Consider the following 9,622-nt stretch of genomic DNA (forward strand, 5'->3'; position numbering starts at 1 on the left):
GATTGCTGCAATCCTGCCAATCTTCCAGGCCCTCAATTCCACAGCTACCTTAACTCTGCTCATTTCCTCATGCATGTTTGTTCTTAATGGCCCAGTGTGTGGCAATGTCTCTTCCCTCCTAACTCCTCTGGCTGAAGGCAGCCCTAATGAATCCGCAGTGGCATCCTGTCTGCACAGGCGTGGCCGAGTGCTGCTGGAGTCCCTCACCAGCGGGGTGATACCAGCCTGGGCAGTAGGGGCCTTAGCTGGAAGAGCTGTTAGAGAAAACTGCTTTGAACAGACAAAGAATAGGGACTCATAGAACACTACAGGGGGTCTTGGTAAAGTTGCACGTATTTGGGACAGTAACTAAAGCAAGCCCTGCCTGGTTTACCCAGCTACAGTGTGAGTGGGATGACAGATCCTATTGATCTTTAGATGACAGTGGAAACCACAGTGCTCCGGGTTTATCTGCTCTCAGGGGAAGGGAGGGGAGTCAGGGCTTCAGTTTACATTTTGGCTTCATGTTGTTTTGGAGTCCTTAAGAAGGTAGAGCAATGGGAAACAGATATGATGTACCTGGCAAGGCCTCTGGGCAGGGGGAGAAACGTACTCACAGGTGAAAGCACTGTCTGATAGGATGAACAACCCTTCTTGCAAAACAGTAAAGGAGAAAGCATTTATACTGGTCACCTTAATGAAAATTATGCCACCGTCAGCACCTGGTCCCATCTCAGGGGCATTTCCTTCATTTGTGTAATATGTTGACTAGAGTGGCAATAAACTATGCTTGTCAAAGGAACAAGCTGACTACCAACCACCACCTCAAATGTTGCTGTCCCTCTGCCAGACTGGAGAATGTACTTTGGAGGATGTCACATTGGAGACTCTACCTGGACTGACAGGTGTCATCTTCCCTCATAGCTCATAGGCTCTAGAACCATCTCTTGAAAAACAAATTCTTTCCTACTTAGGAGCCAAGAATGTCCTGTTCTCACCCAGGCCCCACAGTAGCCAAAGTGGAAACTCCCTTCTGTTGCTAACCCAGAGCTCCCAAAGCTGTAGGATGTTCATCAAACTAAGCAGAGGCCACTGAAGAGTTCATTGTGTTTCTTAATAACTTTCTGGGTATATACTCTTTTCAAGCAAACAAATACTTTTATTAACATGTAAGATTTTGTTTTTCAAACATGGTAGGGGTTTTGACCTCAAATGCTTATCAGGTCTGCTACTCAATAAATTTATAGCTTGACTACAGATGAACCTTGACGATGCCTCTTCCTCGAAGTCTCGGGTCCATTGCAGACAGTTCCAGGTTTTCCTTCCCAGTCCACAAAAGGCATTGCCCTTTCATTTTATGTTCAGGATCTCCTCAAATATATGGGGATATAATACCAACTTGTACAGACTAACAAGACCTCATCTCCCATTCTGGGTTCCATTTCATTTAGAAATGAATTAGGCTGTCCAAACAAACTCACCAGACAGGTTACAATAGATAGTGTAGCACATAAAATTTAAAATTTGCACAAAATACATCTCTCCTCCTTTGGTCTCACACAGAAATTAAAGTCCCCCAATAGAAACAATACTATCCTCCAACCCTTCTCCCAGGCCATCAGTCCTAGCCATGTAAGGCCCATTGCAGTCCCAGATGAAGTCTGGTCCCATCTTCTGCCATTGCTGCATGGAGTCGTCTTCTAGAAGTAAAGCAGCTCCTTTAGAACTTCCAGAGCCGGTGAGCTCCAACTTGGAGTCTCAAGTGTCACAGGGACGCAAAGTTCCAGGGAGCTATCAGGTCACCCAAGAAAGAGCAAAGCACCTCAAAATTCAGAAACAACAACCAAAGCCCAGGAACGAACGTCATTTGACTGCCACAAGGGCTTACAATCTAGGCCCTAATTCCCGTATGTGAGCACATTTTCCAAATCAAAGTTATTTCCCCTAAACAAACAAAAAAAGGAACCACTGAATAATCAAAAACTCATATCGAGGTCGTCAACCGCAGACTGTAGCAGGAACGTAGTGTCAGTGAGAACTGAGTGAACATTGAGGAAAAAAAGAAAAAAGGACAAAATAAAAAATAAAAATAAAAATAAAAAAGGAAAACAAAAGGCTCTCTGGTTTCAGCTTCTCCAGGGTGTCATGTCAGCCAATCGCCATCACTCAACCAGAATCCATTGGCTGGAAACCTAAAGCACGGGCGGGAAAGATTCATCACCGAGAGGTTAATCCCGCCGGAGAGCAGAGCAAAACACTGGCCTCTCCTGGAGGCTGTCTCACTCAGGGCCTCATGCCTTCCAGCACAATCTGGAATCTTCCACTGTCTCCCTACCGACAATTTGCTACAGCCCTTCCCCCAGAGGGGCCTAGTTTACTCTCGAGGCGACAAGCCAGCCTCCTCCCCGCAGTCGCCCACGCCCCGCCAGGCTCCCGCCCTTACCGCGGCCCGCTCACGACGATTCGCTCTTCTCTATCCGCCGCACAAGCTGCACCAGCATCTCGGCCATCTTCGCCATCTCCTGCGCCTTCTCCTCGGCCTTCTCCGCCCTGGGGCCACGGGGCTCGGCACCGCCCGCGCCCTGCAGGTGGTTGAGTGCGCTCTCCTCAGAGGCCTCCACCTGCGTCTTGATCTGGATCAGCATATTGTCCATCTCCCACAGCTTGCCCCGGTTGCGCACAGGCGCGCGCCCGCGCTCGCGCGTCAGCGACGCGATGTCCTCGCGCATCTCGTGGATGACGGGCAGCAGAAACTGCTCGAAGTCCTCCTCGGGCTCCAGCACCTCCACCTCCTCGGGCTCCGCCAGATCCACCGCGTCCAGGGGCCGCATCTCTGCCGCTCTGCTTGTCTGCGGGACACTCTGTGACCGAGCTCGGGCCGAGTCCTCAAAACTTCCGCCGCGGCTCAACTTTACGCCGCGGAGAAGCCACGGAGACGAGTGACTGCCGAGCAGACGGGCGGCGAACAAAATGGAGTTCCAACCGTCAACCAGCGCTCTGCGCCTTGCGACCCCTTTCACGACACCGCCGCGCCCCTCTTTACGGTCGCGCTGCGAGGTGCGGGCGCGCGCACGTCCATGAAAGGGGCGGGGCGAGTGCCTCCGCGGCCACGCGCGGACATCAGTTCTCCATCCTCGCTCCTAAGCTCTTGGAGCAGTTTGAGATGTTGCCAGATTCACACTTCACTGTATCTTATTCTGATTTCATGCACGTACTTTTTGAAACAGGATATCATGCTGTAGCTAAGGTTATCTTGGAAGTCATTTGTATGGATTAAACTGGTCCTGAACTCTCAGCAATCCTCTTGCCTCAGCTTCCCGGGTTGCAGGTATGAGCCACCACGCTGGACACGTTTCCTTACTAGTAAAAAAGAAGAGAGAGAGAGAGAGAGAGAGAGAGAGAGAGAGAGAGAGAGAGAGAGAGAGAGAGAGGAGGAGAGGAGAGGAGAGAGAGGGAGAGGAGAGAGAGAGAGGCGAGAGAGAGAGAGAGAGAGAGAGAGGAGAGGGAGAGAGAGAGAGAGAGAGACAGAGAGAGAGACAGAGAGAGAGAGAGAGAGAGAGACAGAGAGAGAGAGAGAGAGAGAGAAAGAGAAAGTCCGACCTAGTGGCACATGCCTTTAATTCCAGCTCCCGGATGACAGAGGCAGGATTTCTGAGTTTGAGGTCATCCTGGTCTATATGATGAGTTTCAGTACAGCCAGGGCTATACAGAGAAACCCTGTTTCAAAACAGCAACAACAAACGAAAACCAGCTTTCCAAAACTGGGGAAAGAGGAATCTGGGAAATCCAGAGAAATCATAGCCCCTCCTCTTTGGCTATAGCTGAGCTAGTTTAAGGTGTAATTATCTTACCTTGATTGGAAGTGCCTGGGTGTCTTTTAACCAGACAGAGCTCCTGGTTTCCTGAGGTGAAACTTCTGTCTGATGCCTTCTGAGGCCCCAGCTGACCAAAGTTCAGTTGGTGATCAGCTGGTGTGGAAAGGACAGAAGTTGGTGCACACAACTAAATTTGCTTAACAGCCACTCAACATTGATCTTGATGGAAAGATGCAGAATTCTTAGTCTACTGATCAGACAGCACTTTCTCGAGAATCTGAACTAGATATTTGGTTAGTTTCCCAGCAACGAATCATGAAACCACTTTGTAAATACCAAACAGAGGCACATATAAAGTACACATCTTTTTAATTGGGCTCTTAGATTCTTTACACTCCGTGGCTTTTACTTTAAAAAAAAAAAAAAAAAAAATCCAGCCTTTCAGGTTTTCCTGACACCAGAAGAAGCTGTGCCATTTAAAACATGAATAAGAGTAAATTGTTCAAAGGACAATGAGATACTGTTGCACACACTTAGGATAGTCAGTTTGCAGAACCCTGACATGGGGAAAGGCTGGTAAGTGTGGATCCTGGGAAATTCACAAATTCACCCTTTCCTTCTTTCTTTGTTTTTCTTTTTTCTTTTTGAGATAAGGTTTCTCTTTGTAGCCCTGACTGTCCTCGAACTCACAGAGATCTGCCTGCCTCTGCCTCCCGAGTGCTGGGATTAAAGGCCACGTCCACCCCCTCTTTTAACTGGTGGGGATGTGATCTCTATTGCCAAGACAGCTTCCACTGTACAACCCAGAAAATGAATTGAACCCACATATCCACACAAAACCCTGTGCACGGATTCTACTCATTAGAGATCAACTCTGAGTCACTGGTAATGCATTAGCGTCACACTGAGGAACAAACAGAAGCATTTCCCTTGGAGCTGTTTAACAGAGAGTGAGTCCAGACTCAAAGTGTCTACTTCATGCTCTCTGTGTTTTCTGTCCTGTCTGTCTGTCTCATGAGTCTGTAGCTATGCCTGCCTGAAGGCTGTCTTGTCAATCTGTTTGTCCCTGTGTCTCTGGCTGTCGGTTTCTGTCTGTGGGGGTTTCTGTGTCTGTTGTGTACCATGTCTCTTCTGTGAGTGGTGTGTCTGTCCCTAACAGAGGCTTCACTCTATTTGTACTGAATGACATAGAAAGCACCACGTGAGGAAGGAGTGGGACACTTTACAGAGCTCTTCAACAGAGGTGCACAGGGATTAAGTCACTGGCTCCAACTGACCCAGCTAACAAGTGTCATTATTCATCAACCAGCAACAGTAAATGGTTGCTTTCAACCTTTATGGTAGATGTTAGGAAGTGGCTTTCAATTTTTGTATTCCCTGCCTTGTCTGGGTCAGGGACATGGAATAGTATACTAATTAACATTGTAATCTAAGATTATAGCTATACATTAGCTTAGGTTGTAAAAGTTGATTACATGGGGAATTCAAGGCAAGTAAGAAAGATTGGTTGTTACATTGTTCCCTTAAAAGGGAGTTAAAGCAACAGTTTAAGTACACAGTAGCCTAGCAGTGGGCTTCCCCACTCCAGCTCCCCGCACTAGACAGGGTTTCTCTATGTAGCCTTGGCTGCCTTGAACTTGCTTTGTAGACCAGACTAGCCTCAAACTCACAGCAATCTACCTGCCTCTGCCTCCCTGAGTGCCGGGATTAAAGGCATACGCTACCATGCCCCATTTAGGCTAGCAGTCTTAAGTGACTTCAAAGTGTATCATTAACTTTGGCTGTTCAGCCAAAATTTCATTCTCTTAGAATGTAAGAGATTTGCATTGCCACAACCAGGCCACATAATGTTTACAGTCCAGGACATCCAAGGCTAACACAGAGAGACCCTGCCTTGAAAAACCGAAAGAAAAAGAAAAAGAAAAAAAGAAAGAAAGAAAACAAAAAGCCTGGTGTAGTGGCACACGCCTTTAAACCTAGGACTCAAGCAGCAGTAGCAGGCAAGTCTCTGTGAGTTCAGGGCTGGCCTCGTGTACATGTTGAGTCCCAGGACAGCCAGGGTGGCATAGTAAGACCTCGTCTTAATATAAGACTGTTGAGGGTGCAGCAGCTACTGGAAAATAAACATGGGTGCAGGATTTTCAGCTGACCAACAGTGGTAAGCAACCTACTGATGTGGAGCCTCCTTTCCCCAAGCTGAAGACTTGAGAACAGTTTGTCCTACAAGTGGCAAAGCAGGTCGTGTGGGAAAGAACTGCAACTCCAGGCCCTGGGGCTCAGGTCTAGATCTGCAGGGGGGAGAGGTGGCAAATTCTGTTCACTCTTAATTGTCCTCAGGAGGAGTGATCATGTACACACCATGCTTAGAAGCTTGGAGCATAGAGCTACCATAAATGACTCCCAGAGACAGCATGGGCCTGGACACCTGAGTGGAAGCTCTTTGCGGGCCTGTGGTCCTTGAGCTGCTGCTGACTCTGAGAACAGATAGTCCAGGCCTGAGATGCTGCGTTGTCAAGGCTGGAAGGATTTGGAACCTTGGACTAAATGTGACCCTCTATTCACATCTTGACTATTACTAGGATATGGGTCCCTTCAGAGACACTACCACCTAGATTCAGTCTTGAATGTGGGATCCTCATGATAAGTTTAATGTCCTTGGCTAGGCATGGTGGCACACACCTTTAATCCCAGCCTCAGGAGGCAGAGGCAGGGAGGTCTCTGTGAGTCCAAGGCCTGCCTGATCTACAGAAGAGTTCCAGCACAGCCAGGGCTACACAGAGAAACCTGTCTTGAAAAAACAAAAGCCATGGGGCTGGAGAGATGGCTCAGTGTTTAAGAGCATTGCTTGCTCTTCCAAAGGACCTGGGTTCAATTTCCAGCACCCACATGGCAGCCTATAACTGTCTGTAACTCCAGTTCTAGGTGATCTGACACTCTCACACCAATGCACATAAAATTAAATAAATTGTTTTTTAAAAGGCCAAAAACCCAAAATAAAATAAATGTCCTTACTAGAAGAGAGACAACAGGCCATCTTGCTCTCTGCTACCTGCCATGTGAGGACATACTGGGAAGGCAGCTATATGCAAACAGAAGGCAGCCCCAAACAGGTATCTGTTGACACTTTGCTCTTGAACTCAAAGCCTCTAGAATGCAGGAAATAAATGCCAATCCTGTGGTAGTTTGTTATAGCTGCCCCAGTTGGCTAGACAGCTGGTCTGTCCCTAAACATGATGGGAACTCACAGGTTCCACCCCCCTCCCCCCGCCACCCGCACCTCCGTCTCTGTCTGAAGTCAGTCTTCACACCAAAATCTTAGGATCCAAAACAAGCAAATGAAGCCAAGTAACAACAATTCAGGTGGCCAGAAAGTGGTTACTAGAAAGATTGAGCAGAAGAGTAGGTCTTTCAAACTCCTGGGGGAGAAGGCAAACATGGAGGCACACGTGTGATCTCAACACTCGAGTGGAGATAGAAGTGTGTCTCAGAAATGCAAGTGTGTGGTCAACGTGAGGATGAGATGGGAAGGCCTTACTGAGGTCAAGTTTATGCAGATTGAAATTGGCTCTGTGTCCCCCCCCCCCCCCCCCCCCCCCCCCCCCCCGGCAAGGGAATCTGGGCCAGCAAAGTGGTGAAGATGTTGCTAAGATGTGACAAAGTGTCCCGGAAATGTGTTAATACCCACAAGGGTCATTTTGCAAGGACCTGTAGACTTCCTCCATTAGAAGAGATTAGAGAAATATTTTCTGAAAATGGCCTTTTCCCTTCTGTCTTCCCTTCTTTCTGGCGTTAGGGGAGGAAGCCAAAGCCTGGCACATACTAGCCAAGTGTTCCACCTCAGAGCCCCAGGAAGTGAACCCCAGAATGACACCTGGAGTCTCATATAGTGGCAGAAGACACTTTATGGACACAAGCCATGTGTGGAGGGCATTTCTGTGTGGCGTGCTTTCCGGGATGCTGTACTCAGTGATGACCGTGGTGGACGCTTCTTAAAGCTCTCAGGTTTTTGAGACATGAAGTGCCATGTCTTTTAAAAGCAGAAGCAGGAACAGAACACATTTTGTAGATGTGACTTTGTTAAAATTCTAGTGAAATGTTATGGGGGGGATGGCTAAACCCCCTTTTACGGGGAACACACTGTGATTTGCACGTAGGTTTGGGTGGGAGGTGGTGTAGAGTGCTTTCAATGAGGCAAGAACAAGAGTGACTGTGCTATGTCCCTTGTCACTGAGTGGCGCCTTCCTGTTCCCTGTACACACTAAATGTAATAATGGACAGTCAGTATCTTGTTTCCCAGGTGCTAGAGACTGCCATAGTTGCCAGCGTGGCTAGCGAGCATTTTGTGTTAATATCCACAAAATCATCAGTGGCCACAAGAGCCCATAAATATTACAGGTGTGTGCATGTCCCTGGGTGGGCAGGAGAGAGATGGAACGGCTCCTCCAGCAGTCCATGCCTAGAAGCCCCTTGCAACCTGCAGCCATTATTAGCTATGTGCAGTTTGCTCAGCCTGACTGTGCACACAGCGGGAAACCAGTCTTTACTGGCATCTACGGAGCAGCAGAAGCTACAGCAAGCCTGGTGGCTTTATGATTCCAAGACAGTTGCTCTTTGGGATAAGTTGTTAATGCCTGCCCGCTGGGGTGTTGATTGCTCCCTGGGTGACAGGGGCAACAGGAGGAAGAGTCCTGGCTGCAGATGTACTGTGCTCAACTCCCCTACCCCAGCTGTGTACTGAAGGGTTAGAAGGCCATCCTTCTAGTCCGTAGGAGGGACTTCTGTGAGTGTGGAGCCACACTGGGCTGTGCTGGGTGCTGGAATGGAGAAGGGAGGCAGTGGAGGGGCGGGAAGGGCTCCTTGCCAGCACTTCTGATGTATACTGTGATGTGCACTGTTCTAGAGTGGGTCTCTACTTTTAGATAAAGCACCTGTGTTCACTGTAGCAGTTGACTCTACTTTCAAACCCCCAGGCTTTATGAGGGAGGTCCCCAAGGTGACACGTGAGGGGGAGCTGGGGGCTAGTTGATATTCAAGCATCTTTTTCTTTCTGTCTGTCTTTCTTTTCTTCCTCCCCTCCCCTCCCTTCCATTCCCTCCTCCTTTTTAGTTTGTGAGAGGACTTCTCTGTGTAGTCCTGGAACTCTAGAACTCTCTCTGTAGACCAGACTGGCCTAAAACTCAGAGATCCACCTGCCTCTGCCTCCCAAGTGTTGGGATTAAAGGCGTGTGCCACCATAGCCTTGCCCAAGCACCTGTTTCTGATTTAGAGAACAGATGCATGTTAAACTTGGTACAGTGCTACCAGATGTCATGCCAGAAGACAGAACAGAGTACACAGGATGGACTTGAATGGACTGTTTTGGAGGTATGGGCAGTGCTACGGTTAAGCCTAGGACCTCACACAGGTCAGCACTGGTGAGCAACTCAAACCAAGCCCTATCCACCACTCTTGGCTGCAGCTTTGTGATGCCTGAGAATTTGGTGTAACACACCTTCTCACTAGTGTTAATAACAATATATGTGCATGCATGTGTATACTGAGGCCAGTCATGTGAGTCCCAGGCTGGCTTGAAACTTGCTATGTAGCTCAGGATGACTTCAACTCCCTATCCTCCTGCCTCCATCTCTCAAGTGCTAGGATCACAGGGGTGCACAGGCATCCCCAGTTTATCCAGTACTAAGGATTAAACTCAGGGCCTGTGTGCACTAGGCAAACACTCATCCCCAGCCTTGCTTTTTTTTTTTTTTTTAACAGACAGACTTTCACTGTGTAGCTTAGGCCAGCCTGGAACTGGAACTCACAGTCCTGTGTCAACCTCCCCTCAGCAG

The 9,622-nt window shown here is 48.4% G+C and overlaps 1 protein-coding gene across 1 annotated transcript; it reads right to left on the reverse strand.

The window, feature by feature from the left end:
- Nucleotides 1-1,117: 1,117 nt before the first annotated feature.
- Mrfap1 (Morf4 family associated protein 1) lies at nucleotides 1,118-2,971 on the reverse strand. Its single transcript, XM_051164848.1, has 2 exons — nucleotides 2,423-2,971; nucleotides 1,118-2,171 (listed from the first exon to the last, which is right to left on the reverse strand). Exon 1 carries the CDS (start codon nucleotides 2,808-2,810, stop codon nucleotides 2,433-2,435), a length of 378 nt encoding a protein of 125 aa, XP_051020805.1. The 5' UTR covers nucleotides 2,811-2,971; the 3' UTR covers nucleotides 1,118-2,171; nucleotides 2,423-2,432.
- Between the last annotated feature and the right edge of the window lie 6,651 nt (nucleotides 2,972-9,622).

Source organism: Acomys russatus, chromosome 22 (genome assembly GCF_903995435.1).
Source record: "Acomys russatus chromosome 22, mAcoRus1.1, whole genome shotgun sequence".
Taxonomy (NCBI): domain Eukaryota; kingdom Metazoa; phylum Chordata; class Mammalia; order Rodentia; family Muridae; genus Acomys; species Acomys russatus.